The following is a 24,757-nucleotide window of genomic DNA, read 5'->3' as shown; positions in this document are numbered from 1 at the left end:
CAGAGGTTTTGGGTTGGGAATTCTTACAAAATGTATATAAAAATTGTGGTCTTGGTGGAAGGGATTGTTGTGTGATTTGTGTATGTTCTCTTCAGAGTCCATACTGGAAGGAAGCCCTTAATATTTTGAAACTGGTGGTGTCTCGGTCAGCAAGCCTTGTTGTGCCTAATGATATTCCAAAGTCTTATGGAGGTGACATAGGCTCTCCGGAAATCTCTTTCACGAAAATTTTTAATAATGTCTCCAAGGAGCTACCTGGGAAGACCCTAGATTTTCATTTTGATATATCAGAGGTAATTATTATATTTAGATAACAATGCACTTACGCTGTTAAAAACTCGGGTGTTATTTTTTGTTAGCCTTCTACATTTATGTGTTTTTGAATAGGTACAGTTTTTAAGAATGGCAGAGATTGAAGTTTTACATACCTGTAAATGAGAGTTATACTGGAAGATAAATTTCAAGTTCTTTTATGATGTTCATTTGCATTTTTCCCCTTTTGAATATCTGGAGAGTTAATTACTAAAAGTCCATTAGATTATTTTCAAGGGTATCTCATCTGTGTGAGAGAGAAGACAATGCAGCTGGCTGCTGCTTGCAGCTGAATATTTCAAGCTTTCAACAAATGAAGGCTGTGCATTCAAGAGCTGAGAGGATTAAAATACTGTACTGCAGTTTTGGTATGACTTTGGAAGGGAGAGGACATTCAGAGGATGGGATTGGATACAAAATGTAGGAAATTCAATGTAAGAGAACAGGAGAAAAACCTCCTGTGGTTAAAAATATGACCCCTACTACCAATGATACTCATTCTACATCTGAAAAGGGAAGCATGGCCAAGTGACTGCAGTGTAATGTAGAGACATGAAAATTGTAGAAACTTCAGAAGTGATTGCAAGAGCTCCTGGTTGAAGTAACCCAGGATAATGATAAGACATATGGATGTCTTAGGAACAGTACTTAAATTTCTAAGTGCATTCACTACTGAAGTTTCAGGGCATGTGGATAATTGAGAGACAAGATAAATTCCCACAGAGTTCATGGGGTTAACATTTGCTGTCAAAATAATTTAATTTGATCATTGTTTTTTCAGAAGTGTGTGTGTGTTTGTGAGGTTGCTGGTCTGCAAAAACAGTTTTTTTGTTTCAGGGAATGATTCTACAGAAAAGCTTTGCATCTTTTAAACTTAGAACACATTTGGTTTTAAAGTGTGTTTAAAAATATAATTGGATTGTCACCATAAAATGTGCATAATTCAAATCCACACAAGTGGGCAGAATAGCAGCTTGCTGCATAGGGCACAAGTATTCAGCTTTGTATTTCCCATTAGACATGGGCTTTACAGAATTGTTACAAATAGACCAATCCTCCTACAATTCATATAATGCTAAATTTTAAAGTCAAATATGTAGTCTTTATTAATACAGATTTGAATTTTAAGAAAGTGTTTGTTGTCTTTGCTAGACACCAATTATTGGGAATAAATACGGTGATCAACACAGTGCAGCTGGTAGAAATGGGAAGCCAAAAGTCATTGCTGTGACCCGGAGCACTTCTTCAACTTCATCAGGCTCCAATTCAAATGCACTGGTACCTGTTAGCTGGAAGAGACCACAGCCATCTCAGGTATATTGTGCCTCAAACACTTCATGCATATATTAGAGAGAGTGTTTGTGAATGTATTAAAGAAATGTATTTAAGTGTTATTTGAAGTCTGTATTATGTCGTAGCAAAACAGTAAACTAATATGGCATAAACTAGAAGCTGATACTGGTGAAAAGTAAAAAAATTTAAGATTCCTTTTAGAGGATGTCAGTATGCAATATGACTAGTTGAAAACGCAAATGTTTTCTATTTTTACCTGGATCTCCAGCAGCTGCCATGCTATGTGATTTTCTTTGGTGTATTTTTCAGAGAAGGACTAGGGAGAAGTTAATGAATGTGCTTTCTCTGTGTGGTCCAGATTCTGGTCTTCCCAAGAATCCTTCGGTAAGTGGTGATGGTGGTTTCTTTTGGTTTTTTTAACTCAATTAGCAGAATGCTATTGCGTTTTTAGTTGTTGATGAAGTTATGAACAGTGGATTTGGACAAGCTAGTTTCGGTTCAGCAGTTCACAAATCCAATTGAAAAAATAAAAAGAAGAATTGGAAGTAATGGATTACTATTAGTCCTCAAGGACTCCAGTGGGCATAGTTGTCTTGGCTAGAAAATAGAATTGAACTAGGTCTCCCCTGTTTTGACTGAATCTCTACCTAGTCCATTACAGATGCTTTTGAGTGAAGGGATAGCAGTAGCTGAGAACTGCAAGGGTGTTGATGCTGTATTGAAAATAACATAGAATCAATTGAAAATATCCAGTGGGTCATGTATCTTGAAGCATGGTTATTTATAGAAACAATAGTCTTAACCGTTGAGTAAAAATAGGTTGATAGTTTTACTTCTGTATAAAGGACCTCAGTAGCATACCATGCTCGATGGTGGTGATGACATTTAAAACAAAGGGGATATCCTACCTTGGTTATCATCTAGAACATATTTTTTTATTGTGGCATAAAAGTTCTTACCTGGGGAAAATATTGGTGGGAGAAGGAGCTTGAATCTAGCAGAAGAAGCTAAAATAAAAATAGATGCCTGAAAGCTGGAACTGGAGATATTTAAAAACAGCATATAGAAATAAACAGAATATTGTCATTTGTGAAGGTTGTGAAGGCCACTCTAGCTCAGTATTGGATCTCTTTTAAAGGTGTACAGTCCTTCCACAGAAGTTTGTAGGTGAAAACAATATCGTCTCTGTCACGTGGCTGTGGTTATTATGATAGTTTCTTTTGTTCTTAAATTTGACTGATATTGTGGTTATGAAAATGAAGTTTGGGTGATATGTTTTTCTCCCTATGTATGTCTTTGTTACTTAGTTACATTAAGGAGAGAATGATAAAGATGTAGTTAGATGTAGTTAAAGATACAGTTTAAAATACAACCAGTCTTGAAGCAAAGTGTTGTCAGTATAGGGGTAGACATGCTGCCTGCCACTAATTCATTAAATGGCAGGGAGCAGGATAGCTGACTTTTGGAGTTACAGAAGTTGGAAGTTCTTACTTCTGTTTTTATGTATATGTACAGGTTGTGTTTTCTTCTAATGAAGACTTGGAAGTTGGAGATCAACAAACTAGTCTAATTTCAGCAACAGAAGAAGTGATTCAAGAGGAGGAAGTGGCTGTAGAAGACAATACCAGTGAACAACAGTTTGGAGTTTTTAAAGACTTTGACTTTTTAGATGTTGAATTGGAAGATGCAGAGGTGAGACCTTGGGGTTTCTTCTGTGTATTTCCATTTGAGAGCATTTTGAAAATAAGGTTGTGTTGGTGCAATTCTAAGGAATTGGCAGCCCTACTAGCTAATCCAATTCAGAAGAATTTATGACATGATGGAGCTTAGATAGAAAACTTTGCAGGGCCAAGTTGTTGCAAATTGTTGACTGGTTTTGGAGGGAAGAGTTGAGGTTTTTTTGGAGGGATTTAAGTGACTTTATGTGAAAGTTAAGTGATATGATAGTGTAAGCCAATGTCAGCGTAAGCACCGGCACCATGCAGGAGAAAATTTAATAATGGAAGTGTGTTGAGAAGAAAATGGCATAATCATTATTTCTGATACATTTCTGGATTTTAAGAACTTGATAAAAGGCTTTCAAAGTAACAAACTGTATTATATACTATCTCATTATATACTATTGACTTGCTCTCTATAATTGCTTGCTTTGACTTTTACATTATATCTGGTATATTGAAGTTCTTGTATTTCCTCTACTTCTCCTTCTGTCAAAAAGAGAGAGGGAAGGTAAAACAAAATTAAGTATTGAGAAATAGTGAAGATTCTGTTAACAACTGTTACTTGTTTCAGATCAATAATATGCTTCAGACCAGAATTTGCTGAAGCTTAAAAGTATGACTGTAAAAGGACTGGGAAAGAAAAAGTCCACAAGCTACTAAGAATATCTAAACACTCATTGTTCTCTTGATTTATCTAGACCTCTTTACAGGGTCTCCCCCCTAATTCTTTAGTTTTATCGCACTTTCCTCCTGCTTCCTGTGTATTGCTTACCTTCAGCCAGTATTTGCACCTTCTACGAAAGGTACAAGCTCATTATGGGCTATTGCATAGATGTAACCACACACTATTCAGATACCATTTCTTATATTGAATACAAGTAGTCAAACAGTTCAGAATTAAGTCTCAGTAGTATTAAACCATTATTTTAACACTAGACAGGACTAGATAGGAAGGCAAAAGCTGAAAACTTCACCAAGCGAAGTTAACCTTTAACTTAATTTTCTGTGCAATTTTAATAGCAGATCATAATTAAGAAAAGCCAGTTAATTTTTTATTACTTGCCTGAATGCAGCACGTAGTGCTGTACTGGAGAAAAAAAAAAAAGACCACAGATAGTACAGATTTAGGGTGTTACATATTAACAGTGCATTTGGTAAAAGAACTCTGGCTTATTTTTTCACCAAAAATATAGAATGTTCTTTATTGCTAATAATTAAATGTCAACAGTATGAACTGGGGCTTTTACATTAACATCTGTGTAATATCCAGATTAAACTTAAGTGCTTCAGCCCACAGTAGTAGTACTTTGTTGTACTTGAAATTATTTTGCTGTTCCATAACTTTTTATCCTCTTTTGAGGAAAAGAAATCACCAAGAGAAAGAGATTACAAAATGTTTCGTTTGTGTATTTAATGAGTCATGGTAATTTCTTAAGTCACCGCAAGAGGTACTCTGTTAAGGCAGTTTTGGAGCCGTGTTTAGGGCTAGATGTAGTGTTATAGTAACTGTAGGCCAGTGAAGTGAGCTTCACCAGGTTTTCCATATCAGTTAGCATAATTGTTGAAGGTTGATGAAGTGCTTGAGAAAATGAAAGATCATTATTGTACTTGTAAATGAAAATAACTGTGTTTTTAAGATATGAATGTCATTTAGTATTATGGATATTTGAAACCCAAATATCCCAGCTTGAAAATGCACAAAAAGAATGGATCCAGCTATTTGTATTTAGGATGCACTTCATAAAACTGACACCAAGTAGCTGGTAAAACAGTTAGTGACAACATCATCTTTTCTACACCCTGTATATAATTATTGTTGATAGTGTTTTGTCAGTTGGATGTGATCAGTATAGAGTCATGTGTGTTAGTTAAAGAACTTCATCAATGTTTGTTGGAACAGTTGCTTTACATGTTACGCTAGAGAAAATGTATCATGAGCATGCTGATTTTAGTGTTCTGTCGTCAGTTTGTTGTTTGTTTTTTTTTTTAACCTCATTAGAAAGAGACATTATTTTAAATACTAGCTTTTTGACTAAAGCTTTTTTCCAGAGCTTGAATCAGTCTTTTACTGTTGGCAAATCCTATGTAATAAAACATTTTTCCCTGGCTCTAGAGTATCTTTAAGTGTTTGTCCTCGTTCTTTCTAATTATATGTGTTTTCCTTTTTGCTAACCAGGAGCTGCAGGTAAGTTGCAGCCTGGTGCCCTGGCTTGTTCATCTGTTGTTGTCTGTGATGTGTTTGTACTTTCTAGTCAGATTATAAAATCAATACTGATGTAGTTCTAGATTACATATTGAGTTACTTTCCAAGAAGATATTAAAAATAGTTCTACTTCCTTTGCCATATATTTTATTTACAAGCATTTAACAAGGTACTTAAAATTTTAATAAAACTAAAGGGCTGATTGAAACTCTGTTCATGATGCATTCAGTACTCATGTTTTCTCTGTCTCATTTGTGTATTAACTTAGTGATGTTGAAACTCCTACATACCAGATATGTGCAAACTTTTCTATTACAGGGCGAAAGCATGGACAACTTCAACTGGGGCGTTCGCAGGCGCTCTCTTGACAGCATTGACAAAGGAGACACGCCGTCCCTTCAGGAGTGCCAGTACTCTGGTAGCACACCCAGCCTGAACTTGACCAACCAGGAGGATACTGATGAGTCTTCAGAAGAAGAAGCAGCACTGACTGCAAGTCAGATACTGTCTCGTTCACAGATGGTAGGTTATTTTTCTGTGGAAGAAATCTGAGAACTTAAGCTTTCCCTTGCACATTTAATGGATAAGTGTGGCTCACACTTTCAGCCTAAGTGACATAGTAAGGAACTAAGTTAATGTGGCTAAGCTTCTTCTTTATAACAGTGTCAATGAAGGAAAAAAGCTACTTTACCATATTGGTGGTACATAATTTATAATTTTAGATTTATAATTTTCATGCAATATTAATTTTCAGTGCTTTTACACTTACATTTTTTTAAATATAAACATACATTTGCATCTGTTGTATATAAAGTGCATATCTTTGTGGATTTCTAGATGAAAAAAATGTCCCAAATGCTAAGTAATACCAAGAGTATTAAATTGTCATATAGGGGTTTAAGTCGTGTTTTAGCACAGAAATTGCAAAACTAATTATGGATTTTGAAGCCTGTGTACATATAACTTCGAAAAATCAATAATGCTGGCCATTCAGAAGTCTCTCTGCTTTACATAAATAAAATTAGGAAAAAGTTGACTTGATGGAGAGCAGCTTGATGTATATGTTGCTTTTCAGACTTTAGGCAAAGCTTGTATTAATGTTGTTCCCAACAAAATGCTCTTTTCAATGGTTTCAGTCCAGCAAAAAGACCTAAAACTATAAAGAAAATAATTTTCCTTAAAGGAAAAGCTTTTTTTCAAAGTGAAATGTTACAGAAATGCATGTGATGTTTTGTAATAGTTCTAGTGAAAAGTTGTGAAATTCATCATAGGTGAATAAACTCAAATAGCTAACAACACTGAAACAACCTATTTCAAAACTAATGCATTCTTTACCTGCAGTTTGTGTTTCCTTTGAAAAAAATTTGTTTCTTTCTTTTCTGTCTTAGTTAATCAGTGATTCTGCCATAGATGAAACAGTGTCAGATCATGCTGGTTTATCACTTCAGTCTCAAGATTCCACAAGCAGTGTGGGAACAGAAGAGGTGCTTCAAATCAGACCTGAGACCCCAAGTTTGGAGGCTTCTTCTCTAGATAACTCTAGCAACCAGCTGCCTGAGGTGGGGAGAAATGTGGGCTGGTGCATGACTGATTTGAGCTCCTTCTAGTTTTAGTAGCAACTTTGGCTTTCTTTTCAACTGAATTTTCATCTGTTACACTGATTAGTTGATTTGCTTTTAATATTTCTAACCTGTTGGCATGTTCCTACAAAATGTTTCTTCAGCATGGAGACTTCTTGGATGGACTGAGGGAACTTACCACAGGTTAAAAATATTCTTGAAGGGCTGATCATGATCATTTCATGGTGCAGAATGAAACAGGCTAATATTAAAAATGCTTTTACTTGATATGGTTGAAATCCTTCTTGAGCGACATTTTCTTTCCAATGCTTTTTTATTTCCCTCTCCCCGTCCTCCCCTTTTTGGTTTCTTTTTTGCTTTCTTTGGGTTGTGATTGGTGCTATATGGGAATAAAACCTCAGGCCAGCTGTGTTAGCAGTTGGTTCCATTAAATGATCCTTTAGTAAGGACTACAGATGCTAGTGGTATACTTTTTTGGAAAGGCCCATGTGGACTGAGACAGATTTCAAGCTAATGGCTGCCTGCAAATCTGTGAGTACTTCAGTTTATTGTGTTTTCAAACATTTGAATAATTTAAAATTTAAAAAGACACCCCTAATTTTAGACAAACTGTCATCTGCTACAACTTTTCTCCAAGTGGCTTGGTTTAGGTGGATTTTTATTTGCATAATGTTAGCTAATCTCATCTTTAACTATGCATGCAGTTTTATTGAGTATTCCAGAAAATTAAGCCATTCCTATGTGTATTTGACTAACCAGTGATGGACCATTGGTTCAACCCAGAGTTTTTTGTTGAGGTTTTGTAAAAGTTTCCTGCATTCCCATGTGCCTCAGCTGCTCGGTAGGACAAAATGACTGTTCTGTGAAAAAAAAAAAATAAAAATCCAGATTTTACTTTAACAAAAGAGGCATAAGAAGTGAAGTCACTAGCTGTGTCAAATGGCAGCAATGTCACATTGGGGAGTACCATAGTCAAAGTGAGATTTGGTAAGGATCACTTGAAAGAAAATAATACGGTTCTGTTTAAAGCTGAATTGTCTTTTCTAATATGTATACAGTCATTTAATCTGTCAGAGGTTCTGTTTCAACTGCTGAAAACCATGAAATTATGTGTATGCTTAGAGGCTGTCCAAAGGTTTTTTGACCAGTTTTGGATATGCCAGTAGAGAAAGACCACCATACTAAGAATGAAAATATGTGGTAATTTCTTGAGGAAATAGCAAGTGTTATTTTTATTCCACAGAGAAATCCAATATAAAGGTTTCAAATTAATTCATCATAAATAAATTCATCATAAATTAACTGAATCTTAATTAATCTATCTGTTCAATATAGTGATGTTAATGAATATAATAATGTTAATGGAGGAAGGGAGAAAGGGTTGTTTTAATATTACCTACCTGAGTTTAATTATCCTCTCTCTGTAATTGCCCATTAATGAAAGCCTACATTTAGAGATTCAGGATAAAACCCTTAAAGATGCCCATATTGGTAGTAATGACAAAATAATAAAAACAGTGGAATGTCTATTTTCCACTGTTTATTTATTACACTGTTGCTAAGTAGTTATGCTTTAGAAATTTATTAAAATGGAGAATGAAAAGGAGAAGTATTCTGGTACTTGTTCTAGACTCCAAAGGCAAGCATGAGGCAGTCATTTTAATTCTTACCTAGAAAAGCAAAACATTAAAGTCTTTGGTTTGTTTGATCTCACTAAGTTTGAGACTGTTTGCATATTTTTCTGTCAGCATTCTCTAACAGTTTTAATTAAATGTATTTGGGAAATTGTATTTGCTCTACATAAGTCACATTCTAGGATATTGTTTACCAGAAGTTATAAACATTACAAATAGACTGCCTGTCTTTGCCCAAGTAAAATTGTGTGAACGAGCCAAAGACCTGAATAGTTAAAGTAAGTATTTGTAAATAATCTTTTATAACTGTTAGTTTACCATAATAAAAACTGGTAAGAATACAGAGGCCCTGACAGTAGTAATAATGAGAGGATGTGTGATCCACAGGAAGGCAGTTCAGCAGTGAGGGATGAACAGGTTAGCACTGCTAGTGAAGACACTGGCTCGTACCTACTACATGAGCAGCAAGACTGTCTGGTCTGTCACGAATCTCTGGAGCTGGAAGAGACCCCAGAACTGGTAGAGGCAGCAGCTCCTGAAAGCTATTCTGAATCTGTCTGTGAAGAGGATGTCACTCTTGCTTTGAAAGAGCTAGATGAGAGATGTGAAGAAGAAGAAGCTGACTTCTCTGGTTTGTCTAGGTAAGATTAATACTGATTATAAGTAACAGAAATTACATGTTATCAGTGCATTATCAAATATGCTTTTCTGTGCTATGGAGATTTCCATTAATCCCATAATACAAAAATCTAAAACAATAGTTTGCATATCTGAAATAATGGTTGATCAGCTTTGCTTGTTACAGCAACTCTATTTTTTTCAGTAATTGTTTCTGGCACAAGGAAGGCAGTTGTGCAGGAAAATATGAGAATTCTTGAATAAAAGAAATTGGCACATTTCTTCACCATCAGTAGGACAGAAATTTGAAAAATCATCTACAAACAGTATAACAGAGAAAAGCTCTTGGCACCCAAAGACAGGAAAAAAAAGGGAAAAAATGTTAAATTTTTTTTTCTAATCAAAGCTCCTGTAGAAGTCAGGTCAGTTTGTCTTTGAATCTGCTCAAGGGTTATTTTCATTATTAAGGTTCATAAATTTCCTGTATATTTCTAATACATTTTACAGTAAAATAATATTTTTTTCATTTCATATGGAGAGCCGAAATAACTATGAGAGGAAAAAATAAAGTTAGTCCTAGTTAGTTGAGTCATATTTAAAGTGAAACTCTTTAGTCTCCTGGAAGTAACAGTCTAAGAAGGAAGGAAAAGGAACAAGAAACCCCAAGCAAACAAATAAAACCCACAAACCAAACCAAAATTAAAAAATTCCAAATAGATCATAGGCTTCTTCATATTTAAAATTTGTTCAGAAGTTTAGATTGAATAATAGAGAGACTTGGTGTATATATAGGAACACAGGCTTGACATTTATTCTTTCAGTGAGATCTGTTAAGGAGGGTTTTTCAGAAAAGAACACAACAGGAGATAGAAGTTGGTTGAGAAGGTTTTACTGGGAGAGAGAAACTTGACTTTTGTGATCCCATAGGTCACCTACTGCATATGCCTTGTGAGACTTCAAGGCTGGGTACCAGTTAAGAGCAGCTTAGTTCCTCATTTGCAACTGAACAATCCCTCCAGGTTTTATTTTATTTACACTAAGCAAGAAAATGAAAAACCCCACAGCTCTGAAGAGTGACAGAGGTGATAGCATTGGTACACTAGTTGGGAAATATCTAAAATCTTTTTTGAAGCTTTGTTTACGGATGATAATCAGATGGGATTTGTCTTAGCTTTTGAGCTTTGTGATACTAAAATGAAGGTATCTAGAACCAGCACCCATACTTCTTGTTTAAGACATGTTTAAATCTTGTTTAAGTGCTGCTGTGGATGAGGCAGTTGTCATAAAGAAACACTGTATGTGATTTAAAATATTATTTTAATGAACTGTCTGTATACCTGGAATCCTCCTACACATATATGTGCTGCCTGCATACAGTTATACAGCAAGAAATGTCAAAATGTATCATCCCTTGTATACAGAATATTTTAGGTTAATCCTTATTTTAATGATTGGAAGTAGTAGCATGAATTAATTTATTGTTTGATATTTTTATTGGATGTTTGTTGCCTAATGGACAGTATGACAGCAGACTGTTCTGTGAACAAAGGCCCATTAAACTGATTGCCCATAAAATGAAAGTGTTTTGATCTATCTCCATTTGCTTATGTTACTTTAGACAGTTATAAAGCACTATTACATTGCTAAATGAGCTCTTGTGCTTCCCTTAAGAAGGCTAAAACTTGTTGCAGATATTGGTGGACCATCTGTTCAGATCAATAAAAATTTGAACAATGGGATGTTAATAACCTTTAAGAATTTTAAGGAAAAAATGCCTGTTTCTAAGTGGCATCCATATATAGTGCTATATATATATATATATATATATATATATATATATATATATATATATACACCCATATATAATCTCCAGGAAGCCCTATATATATAATCTTCAGATAGCTTTCTGTAGTTCTGTGTAGAACTGACACATGGTAGTAAATTTTGGAGAATATAAGCAATTTTTAATATATTACAGCAAAAGTTTTTGATTGTTTACTCTTTTCTTGGCTCACAGATACCTTAGTTGATCTGTTATTTATTTTACAAAATGCTGTTCTGAATCCAAAATTCTTATTTTTTTCCTTCTTGCCAAAATGAAGGTGATTTTGTCCCTAAAATGTTTGCTGAGGAGGTAATTTCTGTTATTTATTGTTTGTAGCCAAGATGAAGAAGAACAGGATGGTTTCCCAGAAGTGCAAACTTCCCCTCCTCCTTCTCCATTTCTTTCTGCCATATTGGCAGCTTTCCAGCCAGTGGCATATGATGATGAAGAGCAAGCCTGGCGCTGCCACGTCAATCAGATGCTGTCAGACACAGATGGATCTTGTGCTGTCTATACATTTCATGTCTTCTCAAGATTGTTTCAGGTCAGTGAATTCTCTGTGTATGATTGCTCATCTGAAATCCTTTCCTCCTACTTCTAAAACTATTCTTTCCCTTGAAACTTCAAAAGCCACAAGATTATGGTTGCAAGAAGCTTTAGAAAACAAATCAAAAGCAGACCAGAAAAACATACTGCTGAAGTAATGTTACATTGTCGTACTCCATTTTTCCATAGGATATCTGCTGTATTCATTGCCTAGGAATGAACCTGCTCAGGAAATAAACAAAAATTGAGGAAAAACTCAAAAAAATTAGTTCAGTGTTTTTTGTAAGCTCTTAGTTCAGGCTGTGTCCCTTCTTTTTTTTTCTGAACATCACCCAGGTTTTGTAATGATTACAGAATTAATGTCTTTCTCCTGGTTTCTTTGTGGGAGTCATTATTATGGGATCGCAGCATGACAAACATTAATGAATTTATCTTGCATCTGTCTTGAGAGAAAAAGGTTTCTTTCTGCAGAGAAGTAATTGAAACACCAGGAGATCACTAGAGCTATATTTACCTCATAGATCTGCTATCCAACACAAAATGCCTATGGTTTAATTTTTCTGGCTCCCTTCTCCCTATATGTAGGGGATGAGATTTTACATTTTAAAAGTAAAGCTTCTTTGCAAATTCCTATGGGGTAGAATAAGTATAATTAATTCATTTTATGTACAGGCAATGTGCCAAATGAGCTAAGAGAATATTCAGGGCAAGGCTTTATGGCTCCAGCCCTTCCTTGTATCTCTAATATTACTTTTGCTTGCTGTTTGGCATATCATAATAAATTTCTCAGTGAAAGACCCACACTAGCACATATTTAGTCCAATGTATGGGCAGTAACTTAGATGTGAATGATTCATATTCTGCCTTTCCCATGGAATAATTTGTTTGCACATCTATACCCTGTCACACTACAACACGAAATAACTCACTCTAAGATGCAAAAGAACAAAAGGAACAAATTTTATTTCTGATCTCGCAATATATAGAATTCCAAAAGTCATAGTGGATTGGAGGATGAAATTGCCACCTCTCCAACCACACTGGCCAAACCAACGGTCCATCAATTCTCTCCTCCTGCAAAGAAGAATACAAAACAATCATTATTTACATGAACAGTGTGTAAGAAACTCCAGTAGAAATATGTAAACATCAGGAGGCATAGAAAACTTCTTTTAAGAGAACTTTAAAACCTTTAGAAGAACAGGACGACAATGCCCATTATCCATTTTAATTTAACTAATTTCATGGCCACAGTGCCATGCAATTTCTATTACAGGTTGTAGATTTTTGTCTTTTTGCTTCATCTAGACATCAGGGATTTGGCTTGTCTGTATTACACCAAAGCTTGGCTGCAGTTGGTTTCCACACATTCATTCATTTCCTGGAAGTGGTAAAACAAGAGCTCATATTCTCTTGTGTTCATTAACAAGGGAGCTAAGGAAGAAGGATGAAACTTGGCTTAACAGCTGGAAAGTTGGATACTCTGCAAAATAGCAAAGTGTTCAAGCATGAGAAAAATATGTTCCTGAGAAGTTGTTACTGGGTACAGAGAAAGGCTAACATGATCAAGTGATATTTGGGAAGCCTTGTTTGACTGGATCTTTCCATTTTGCCTTTTGACTCCTTCTTCCTGTGCTTAAGTTTGCATCTGTCTGTATAATCTTTATATAGTTTTATTCTACATGTAACTTCCAGGATTAATGAAATAGTACATAGCAGAGTGCAGTGTTACATTAGGCTAAGCTGACAGTCTGCATAATCAAACATGATAAACTCAGGACTGATTTTTGAAGAAGGTAGAAACCCTGCAGGTGGCAGTTTTGGACACAGATTGTGCTACGCAGGTCGCATACTGACTCATAAAACTATATTTCTGCAACACAAACACTTGAAAACAAATTGATCTGTACTGTGTAAAGGCAAATAGTCATCTACCTATACTGAGGCTAGAAGCCTAGATATGAAAGGAGTACTTATCTCTATAGATACCGGCTGGTTTTATTGATTTACTGCATTTTCTAGAGCTGATTTTACATAACTATTCAGATAAAATTGCATATTAGTTTTTCTAATGAAAAAATATAATGTGATGGAAACTTTTCAGGATAGAAATTTGCTCTGAAACTCTTACCTAAAAAGAAGAGTAGAAAAAAACAACACAAGATAAATGTTTTTCTGATTTGACTTCTAGACCATACAAAGAAAGTTTGTATCTATAACAAATGATTCAGTCAGCTTTCTTGGTGAAAGTCTACAGCGCATTGGAACAAAGTTTAAGAGTTCTCTGGAAGTGATGATGTTGTGTTCAGAGTGTCCAACTGTCTTTGTGGATGCAGAAACGGTAAGAATCTCAAACTTGCACATTTAAGAATCTCAAACTTGCATGTTGCAATATCTGTCTGCTCAAACATTTCATGTAAATTATCAAACAATGTTTTAATATGTGGAAAAAGGAACTCTGAAATCAGAAGGGAATTAAGATTTTAAGTGGCCCCTATGTGTCATAAACACTGGAAACCACCAGTGAGAAATGCATTTCTTAAAAAATAGGCTCCAGCTGTAACAGTGAACAGTATGGAAACTTACTGATAGTAGGTATCACTTTAATTCCCTTACTACTTTTTACCTTTCCTGCCTGTTCATATTTATTCTATGTTCTCTGCACAAGTAAGAAAAAGGAAAACTACTTATCTAGCAGCAACTTTGCCTTTTTCTGTTATATTGTTTCATGTATATATTCAGTCATGCATGAGAAGAACATTCTTGCTGCAAATATACAAGGAGACTTTGAATTATTTGTTGTCATGTAAGTTGAAATCCTGATTATAATAGATACTAATCCAAGAAGTCAGCTCAGTGTTTAGCAGCAGTCAAAAAAAACTGTACTAGAATTATCAAGAAGAGAGAGACAGCGAAGCAGGAAATATCACTGAGTTAATGTACATATTCCCAGTATACCTACATCCTGAATGCTGGGGGTAGTTTTGGTCCCTTGCTCTCAGAGCAAAGGTAGTAGCACTGGAAAAAATTAAAGATAGATCACAAGAATGGTGAAATATGTACATGTAAGATATGAGTATGTAGGCTAGGATTTTTAGCCCTTTAGAAGATAAATCTGTCCATTGATGTCTTATCATGGATAAGATAGAAATTATTTGCTTTTCATCTTAATTGATTTTAAGGGTGATCAAATTAAGCTACCAGTGACTTTCAAAACATACAGAGCCAAGGTCCTTCATGTGATACATAATCAAACTGTGAAATACTGTCACTTCGGTTGGTGTCTGTTCATGTTTTCAAAAAGCCACTAAAGAAATTCATTGAAGAAGTAGCCCTGGACAGATCCTTTAAATATGCAGAACAACGTGTTGTCAGAGGCTAAGAAAGCACTCTGGGGCAGGTGGATCACCACGTTTGCCCTTCCTTAAACAACTGCCATTAGACATTGTCAGCTGCACGGCTGAGGTCGATGGATCTTTGGCCTTGATGCCCAGTGTGAGACACTTCTCCTGACCTGCTTTTTTCCCCTTGGTACTAAGGGGCAACTCTTTCTTAAGGTCTCACTTAAGAATATGAGAATGAAAAAAGCATGATACAGATAGTGCATTTCAAGGAAACCACCTGCAATGTTTTTTGGTTTTACTTATGCCACTTTAAAAGCAGTAAAAATTTACAAAAAAAAATTTTTTAAGGTAAGAAGCCTTAAGAAAAGTTACACTAGTGTCTAACTAAAACACCGTGTGTATTTTAAAATAAAAACCAAATCTATATAAAGACAAACATTAAAAGGATATAAATAAATATAGCACACAAATATTTGCATGTATACATGGACATACACACATTAGGGTTGTTACATTGACAAATACTGTATAAATAAATCTTTCCAAATAATTAAAATGAAATTAACCTGCTTGTCAGATTAATTCTCACTGATAAAAGTATGGAGCTCTTATTGTGTGCAAGGACTGACTAGTGTGAGGGAGGAAACATCATGTTAGAGATGTTTCTTACAGGAAGTGTCAGGAGAAGGACTAATTAAAAAACTAAGTGAAAATAAAATACAGAGAGGAATGGTGTGGAAGAAAGCTGAAGTAGCAGTCCCTGAAGGAGAAAGAGATTCTGAAACCATGTTAAAAGAGGCAGTCATTAATAGTAGAAATTTTTTTTAATATCCTAGTGGTTCCTGCTTTGACAAAGTCCTCTTTATTACAGACTGCAGAAGCTTTTCTGGTAGCATGGTTTGTATATTGAGAAGGGCAAGTAACCCTCAGTGGATACTCATTAGGTTGCTACAGGAGCAATCCAGCAGCATTACCTTTCCTTCCTTCAGCAGGCTGTTCTATTTACACTAGTGGTATGTGTGTACCAAATAGTATTCTTCATTATGAAAGATCTAAAAATTGCTTTGAAATCTCTCTTTCACATGTTAACTAGGTACTGCTCTTCTTATTTTGGAATTAAAAGTGTGGTTCACTGATTTAAATGATAGAGCTACATGTGTTAATTCACTTACTCAAAGGTGTCAAAAATTACATGCCCAGCTAATTCTAATTTGTTTTTCCAAATGTGAACGTGGGATTCTCTATTATGTAATTTAGATATTAGACTGTATGCATTATAGTCAGATGTTACATGACTACAGAGTTAGATTGCTTTTATCTTCCAGCTACTGTCTTGTGGCCTGCTAGAAACACTGAAGTTCAGTGTTTTAGAGCTCCAGGAACACTTGGATACCTATAACGTCAAAAGAGAGGCAGCAGAACAGGTGAGTCTCTTATATCTCAAAACAAAAATATTAGAACTTACTCATCAAAAAAATATTGCAGGTCCTTATCTCTCATCAAAGTCATCTAAAGGAAATGTGTGGGAAAGGAAAAGTGTGGAAAAACACTTCTGAAATAAAATCCTGTTTCCTTTTCTTACTGTTATTCTATGTGTATAACCTGAACCTGAAGGATTTTTTCTTATGTGTGATTAATTTTTGTTGCACCTATTTCTGAAGCTGATTTTTAATATATAACACTGCACAAATCCACTAAATTCCTAAAATTCCTAATTTTAAAATATTCAAGTATTTCTAACATGAATATCAGTAAATAATGGGGTTTTAAATTTATGTTCTGCTTATTAGACTGGGGATTCACCTCCAGATTAAGACATTTACAAATAACTATCTTTCTAGAATGCTGAGTGCATTAACACCCATAGTATTTAAGGATCAAGTCTATATATTAAAAGGAATCAAGAAATCAATGCATTTATCCTAATACAGATACTGACTTGTTTAGCTGAATAATTCTTTAGACTTCTTTTTGGTGACTGAATCTTCACTGACATGTAATGGGGGTTATACAGCTATGTCACACAGAGACACAAATTTAGGGCCCGTCTTACAGCTGGATCTCATTGAGGATGATGTTTATGTGTTACTTAGAATAATGCAGTTCATTTTTCAAGGTATATATTAGTGGTTATATCCTTTTTCCAAAGAAATGCAGTTTAGAAGAAACTGAGAAAATTTCTGTAGCGAGGGTCTGTATATTTGGTTATGTGAACCTATGTGCAAAGCTCAGAAAGTAAGATACTAACTTCAGAAAACTGTCACAGATAAGATTTGTATTTCAAGAGCCAAAAGAAAACATGAATCTACAGTTGAACATACTGAATTTTACTGATCTCAGCAGCCTGCGAGGCTGTGACAATGGCATTATAGGCAAGTCTGAGTGATGCAAAACAGAACCAGAATTCAAGCCATGATGCTCTGGCAGATATTTTGCAGCACAAGTGGCTCCATGTTGATCATGCTGGGTTTATTAGGAAATTATGGCCTTTACCTTGCAAAGATTGCTGACAGCTCATCTGTTGAATAGACCAGACATGCACTTTTTTGTGGAAAGGATCAAACAAGAAATGTGGTTTCCTTGAAACCAATGATAAAGTATGCCACAGAGCACTGTTAATGTAGATAAACTCTTGTCAGGATCCAGGCCTGCATTTCTGCTAGAGTTGCTGCATTTATTTGCCCTTCTCTGTGGTAATAACAATTTTTTTGATCTAATATAATTAGCTACATTTTGCCATGTAGGCTTAATCAGAAACAAGTGCTCATCTAATGACTAAGATAATTTTACTCGATGTAATATTTCATGTCTGGCAATCTTTAATGCATAATTCTCTCAGCACTCCTATGAGGGCACAATGTATTTCATTCCTCCTTTTAGAGAGCAGCCCTGAGGCACAGAGGGTGTAACTGATTTCCCTATCGTTAGACAGGAGGATTTGTGACAGGGTTAAAAGGGACCCATGTGTGTGTATAATTAGAATGATGAATATCCAAACATGGAGGAATTTTACTCTCCATTTAGCCTAGTTTATCACAGCAGTAATCAATGGTAATTTTTTGTTGATTTGTCAAAGTATAACAAATTAAAGTTACATCCCTTTCACTAAAGGTATTGTTATCTAATTTTGCACTGCTACATTTCATATTGATATAATCCATGCTGGATATTAAGAACTCCTTTGTATTTTATTTTACTAGGTAAACAAACACAAGTATCAGTTTGATGGCCTCTGTCATTATATCATAGTGAAGGAATTGTTTTTTCTGTCAAAAAGGGAGTCTAGTAACATGTTTCTATGGTCAGCCTGTCTTCTGACAGAGATATTTGAGTGACTGGAGCAGGAAGAAGGTTCACAGGGTTAAAGGAATTCTTCTGAAACAATGGAGAGCATTTTGTCAGGGTTTTATTTTTATTTAATCATTTATAAATAAAAATAAGCAGTATTGAGAAGGAAGAAACTTCTGGCTTTGACCAGTCATCTCTGACTCTTGATAGCCCGTCATTTAGACAATTTAGGGCATTACTTAAGTGCTTACTGAGCATGTTAATTTAGAAGTAGTGACTGTTCAAATTATTTACTTCCCTAGAACATTTTAGAAGTATTTCTTTAGCTGTTGGCCCTCTTTTTCTAAGGTGTTTATATTTTAAATGTAAACTAAGAATCTTCTAAGCTATGTCTTCAATATATGCTTTATTGTTTTCTTACTCTGTCCTCTTAAACAGTATAGGGAAAGACTGAACAACACTTCCTCAAGTCAAATCTGAATTTCTGTTGCTATACACAGCTGTGCTATGTATCCTATTAAATCTGAAAGTATTAAGCCAAAATACTTAATCAGCTTTATGCAGACCCTTGTTTTTTTTCATAGAAACACACAGAAAAATGACCAAATTAAGTGGTCGGCTACTATAATAAAATAAATAAAAATTAACATATTTTTAATGTTAATCTGGTATCCTTTAGAATCAACCACTGAGAGAATCTGTATGTTAATTTCTTTAATGAAAAACTGTTGTTTAAACTTTATCCTAATAGATGATGTTTGTCACTCTCAGTGCTGTGTGGTGTACAGGGATTCACATGAATCAAATGGAAAAAGTAAAAGGCTTGGGCTGCAGTTGCTTGAAACAGTTACCTATGTACCAAGATAAGACAGAAAGGTACCTATAGTATAGGCTGTTTAGCATGTCTGTTTAGGGTGTAATCTGACAGACCAACCTGAGCTATAACCAAGACTAACCTCAGACTTCCCTGTGTTATGCTTTCATCAACACTTTCTAGGAGATATATTGAGGAAACATGAATTGACACAAAGCAAACACATAAAGAAGGTTATTCTGTCACACTATTCCCAAAGGGAAAAAAAAAGCTCTTTCTACCATGCTGGACATATATTCTGTAAAAATTCTTACCAAATTAATTTTGACACCTTTTTGGAGCTATAGTTCTATTTTATTGCAAGGGGACTGCTTAGACTTCATGTGTGTATTAGGGGCAAAGATACTGAATCAAATAAATGTAATAGAAAATGCAAGCTTATACACACAGTACTGTAGGCACACCCTTTATTCAGACTGGTTCTAAGATTTTAAAAAATATCTTAAAAGGGTGGTGTGTGAAAAGAAATACTAGCTTCCCAAGTGCTGCTGCTGTTTGTTGGAGTGCAAACCTATTTTGTCGCTCCTGATGGAGGCTGTCTGATAAAAAGAAAAATGAGATTTGCTGTGGATGTTGGTATCCATATCACTAATTGACTCTGACACTGCAATGGTCAGAGAATTCCATTTCTCCTCTTGATGAGCACACTGGCCTAGTTAATTCACTAAGTAACCTTTATTAAATTGAGCAGATGGGAAATCACATTTTTCTTTTTCTTACATCAGACAAAGGTTAGGAAAAGGTCACCAAGATTCCCTCTGAGATTCAAGATACCAAACACAAGCAGTATGCTAAATTATTCTTCCTTGGACGTATAGAGCCTATTCTTCATTTCAGATGATATTATGCATTTTATCTCAACATGATGCATTCCTATCTCAGTAATGACCATGCTTGCAATTGTTAACACTGTACAGAAAAATTTATCAATGGGGTGATCAGGTTGCATTGTCCAAAAAGAACATACTCGATTCTATAAATGCTTTATAGTAATACAGAAATTAATGGGAATGCCAGTACACATGGAGGTTATTTTTTGAGATATTTGCATGGTTGGTTAAAAGTAGAAAAAGCGACTTTTTCTACTTTTTTAAAATTAATAAACTTATTGTGTGATATAGGAAGTGAAGTTAAATTTAGCCCTGAGTGGAACCTGCAGGTTTGCATTGTGTAATGCAAGAATACTTCATCTCCTTTGCTTGTATGAACTGGAGGTGATGCTAAACTCCCACTGAAGAATTTGGGTTTTTTCACTCCAACCTGTAAACCTGCACTTACACAGGAAAGCTCTCTTTCCTTCTGTTACTCAAGTAGTCCCAAGAAATGTAACAGGCTTATTCTCTTACGTGAATTAGTGCTATATTTTAAAGGCTGACAAATCACATTAGTGTAAGCCTTATGCAGAAAGTAAAGAGAGGGCTATTTCTGCTTCCACCCTCTCATACATTTTCCTCTAACAGTATCAATTAAATAATGGGTTAGTATTTATGCTGAAGTGTACTATCTCCATCTTGGGTAATGAAGGCTACAGGAAATAAAAGTTACAAAGTGATCTATCAGAATGGATATCATCACTGCAAACAACATTGGTAAACGATTGATTTCATACCACAATTTCTTATGTTATCCAAGAATGTACTAGACAAAGTGACATAAGCAGTTTTAAAGAGTACCGTCTTCAGTTTGCTGTTTCAGAAGATGTTCAATCTTGTTTTTATTTATTTTGCAGTGGCTAGAAGACTGCAAAAGGACATTTGGTACTGATGATGGTATTCATGGGACTAACACAGATGCCCAGGTAGGTGTATGTCATTTGTGAGTCTCAGGATATGAGATTAAAAATCATCTTCATTGCACAAAAATTCCAATATTTGTAGAGAGATTAAAAATGTATGAAAAGCTTTTCATTTCAGTTATCATCCTATCTTTTGGAAACTCAGAGTTTCATGAAGTGGCAATAAAAATGGGTCTTCTTAATAAAAGCTGGCAATCCATCTTGGGTTCTAGATTTAATAACACTCAGTAGATAAGCAGACTAGATACCATCTGTGTACCAGCAAGCCTGCTTTTCTGCTGCTGTTTCTAGAAGGCAAAAAGATTAAAATTCTGGTTATATGCTCAGATACATTGCCTACTCACAAAGTTAGAACTGCATAAGACCTTTCTGGAGCCAATATATGGGTGAAAAGTAACAGGGAGTAAAGTAGCAGTATAGCAAAAAGCTCATTAAACACATGTCAAAATACCATCTAACAATAGGTTAAGTAACCATTAATATTAGTTGAGTATTTTGTATGTATTTGCATGGCACTTATCAATGTTTAATATTACTAATTGCTGTTAAAAGTGATAGCTTTTCCCAAAATGGACTAGGACTGGGTTTTTTTAAAAATAGAGTAACTGCATAATATTGATAAAGTAAAAAGAAAGCAAAGGCAAAACTCGACATCAGTAGGTACAAGGAGTCTGCCATCTGAAGCACTGTGGTAGGGACAGTGAAAGATGTAAGAACTGCATGTAGCAGATGAACTTACCTTTTCACGATCACAGTTTGACAAAAATCTCAAATCCAAGCTGAAAAAGAAGGAATTTTACTTCTTTTATTCAGTTGAACCATTCATTGATGCACTTTGTCATGTTTCTGCTGCTGAAAATGTAGTCTTTACCAATAGAAATGTTTACTGTATCTTTGGACCATTTCTTCTTTTACACAGTTTTCTTTTGCTGTTCTTCATATATATATATATATATGTTTGGGGGTTTTTAATGCAATCACAAAATGTATCTGAACTTTTAGAGTAGTAAAATGTGGTACTATAATGTTAATTTTAATACTACAGTAAAGCTGCGTATTTTTTTAAAAAATCAAGTGAATAAGCTTAGGTAATACAAAACCGGCAAAATAATTTACTGCTATTTGCAAGGACTTTTATTTTGCCTATGAACGCATGCTTTAGTGTATTTTACACTAAGTATACATCTTTGTATACTGACTGGTATATCTTTAGAAATAGATAACATTTACTATTAAAATACAGTAAATGCTATATATATATATTAAAAAGCAGCATTTATGTATTTCAGTCCATACTTATAATTTTGTTTACATACACCAAGAAATTGTTCTAACGTTTAGTTGTTAGAACAGAGCCATTCTTACCACAAAGACAAATGTTACTGTTCCTACTATGTAGCTGGGGAAACTAAGAAATGGAAGACAAGCAACATGCAGGTTTTCAGATAGCTTGTACAGAGATAATCCATGATTCTCTGGCAAGGCAGTTTGGCCTATTCTTCCCTGTTTCTGCAGGGTTTGAAGATGGCCTCTGAAAAGGAATTTGAGAGCAATCACACTGATTATTATTTGTGGGGACTTGTTTTTATTTTGGTTTTTAATCCACCCTGCAAGGGTGGCATGCTGGTAATTCTTCAGAAGTCCTTGTAAATAGAGTGTGGGCCGCTAAGTCTGAGCAACCAGTTAATGCTAAAAATGTGTAAGTGTTGTCTTTCTCAGGAAAAGAGATATTTTTCATTTACTAACACAAAAAAAGAAAAAATTTCTTACTAATTTTTGGCACTGTAGTCCATACATCTAAGGAATAGCAAGATTAATTCTGTTCCAGCTTGTGCATTGCCAGCAGACTTGCAAGTAAATCTAATTATTCAGTTCTTGCTATTAGTACATCTAAGCCTGAAAGAATGCATCTGGACTCTGGCTTGACTGTTTCTACAGGACAGGCAGGTAGAAAAATCAGATTATTTCTCAAGTAAGCATGTGTGTGAAAGACACTGAAGCGGTACAAAGCCATTTTTAAAGGAAAACCTCTCCTGAATTTTTAAAAGGTAGCTATCAAGGAGTGTTTTGGGGGAAAGGGATTAATTATGGTTTATAGTAATAATGAGACTTGGCTTTAAGAACACTGGAATGTAATGACTAAAAGTATTAAATAGTCAACCCTGCCATTTCTCAAAGTCTGATTCTCTGTGCTTCAATAAAGTGATTCATTGAAGTCATGCTAACTTCTGCAGTTCAAGATTTTATGTCTTCAGTGTTCTGTGTATCAGAAATATGGTAATTGTGCTGAGTATATAATATAATAGCACAGAGTGCAGAACAAAAGCATGCAGTGTAACGAAATCATGCAATGTTATAACCTGGGAGGCACATAGTATATAACTTACCACGTACAACTATGTGCTCAGTAAAGCTCAGCTGCTTCCATCTCTTGGGAGTCAGACATCCACTGACATTCCTTTTTTTTGCTCTCAGGCACATGGTGTGATTACAATGGGGTTGTCCTGTGCAGGGCCAGGACCTGGACTTCAGTGATCCTTGTGGGTCACTTCCAGCTCAGGATATTCTGTGATTTGGTTTGCTGTGACCACTGTTCATGTCTAAGTGCCATCAGTACGCTCAGTGCTGTACAAAGCACAGGAGTGGTGAAGTTCACATCCCTAGTCTGACACATATATTTTCTGACTGCTTCTCTCCCTTCTCCTCTTCCCCAAACATTTTTTCTGAAATGGCTTGTAAAAATCAAGTGCAATTACAGTACAGAAATCTCTCAGAGGGGCTGAGAATTGAGTTTGGCAAACCCAAGAATTTCTAAACTGATTCTGAATCCAAATTAACCTTGCATCTCCGATTTTTAAATGCATTATTTTGCTTAAACTACTGTGATACAGAAAAAGTAAGAAGCTTTGTACAGATGTTCAGATCTAAGTGTCCTTGATTTTTATTACCTTAAATTTGTGCACCTTTCAGATTACACAATGTATAAAGACCAAACAGGGTTGTAAGAGTGTTATTCATGCTGTGGGACAACAAAACCAGTACTTTTTATCGTTAGTTATAGCAGCAAATAATTTAACATCAAATTCAGCCTGTTAATTTTTTTTTACATTCAGGATATGTTTGGAGCATGTTACTTGTATTTCTTCCTCCATTTTACCTGGAACATCTTTTACCCTAATTAAAATTATTTCCTACACTAATTCTTGCTCTTTTTTCTTTCTTTGTATTTTTGTGACCTGCTCATCTTCTTGCTTAGCAAATGGAAATTCTAGCAGTAAGTGACAGTTCTTGATTTATCAAATACTTAACCATGCCAGTCACCAAACTGGTCCCCATCTGTCTTGTCCATTTGTAAAATAATGATGTCTTGTCCTAGACTACTACAGAAATGCTGTGTGCTTCAGTTTTGCATCATCTAACCCATTAGACTGTTGGTCCTTTGTAGATAATAGGATCCTGTAGTTAGTAGAATGTTATAAAGATTATTCCATTAGCACTAGCTTTTATGTCTGTATGTGAAGCAGTATTAACACTGTCTGCATTTCTGACTAGTGTTTTAGAGGCATAAAAATGGAAGCAAGACAGTGGGTAAATTAATACTGCTATTTCATTTCCTTAAGATTATATCATGTGTTATTTTCTAAAGCAGAATAAGGGCTACTTTTTATAAAGAAAATAATATTCTTGTCTCCAGGAATGGAATTACTCTCTTCCTACTCTGTCA

General features: G+C 35.1%; 1 protein-coding gene across 5 annotated transcripts in view; it reads left to right on the top strand.

The window, feature by feature from the left end:
- The window catches only part of FRYL (FRY like transcription coactivator), a 159,528-nt gene that overhangs the window by 130,050 nt on the left and 4,721 nt on the right, over positions 1-24,757 (top strand). For 4 of the 5 annotated variants that reach the window (XM_077782834.1, XM_077782833.1, XM_021527755.3 and 1 more), the window contains 12 exons: positions 96-293; positions 1,465-1,626; positions 1,915-1,989; positions 3,121-3,297; positions 5,848-6,051; positions 6,918-7,088; positions 9,131-9,384; positions 11,523-11,730; positions 13,924-14,073; positions 16,402-16,500; positions 20,968-21,036; positions 24,290-24,307. In XM_077782834.1, the coding sequence (XP_077638960.1) occupies positions 96-293; positions 1,465-1,626; positions 1,915-1,989; positions 3,121-3,297; positions 5,848-6,051; positions 6,918-7,088; positions 9,131-9,384; positions 11,523-11,730; positions 13,924-14,073; positions 16,402-16,500; positions 20,968-21,036; positions 24,290-24,307 (1,785 nt within the window). The remainder of the gene's footprint in view (positions 1-95; positions 294-1,464; positions 1,627-1,914; positions 1,990-3,120; positions 3,298-5,847; positions 6,052-6,917; positions 7,089-9,130; positions 9,385-11,522; positions 11,731-13,923; positions 14,074-16,401; positions 16,501-20,967; positions 21,037-24,289; positions 24,308-24,757) is intronic. The other variant, XM_021527425.3, reaches the window with a different exon arrangement.

This window comes from Lonchura striata, chromosome 4 (genome assembly GCF_046129695.1).
Source record: "Lonchura striata isolate bLonStr1 chromosome 4, bLonStr1.mat, whole genome shotgun sequence".
Classification (NCBI taxonomy): Eukaryota; Metazoa; Chordata; class Aves; order Passeriformes; family Estrildidae; genus Lonchura; species Lonchura striata.
Note: the sequence above shows the minus strand (reverse complement) of the source record. Positions and strands in the feature narration are given on the sequence as shown.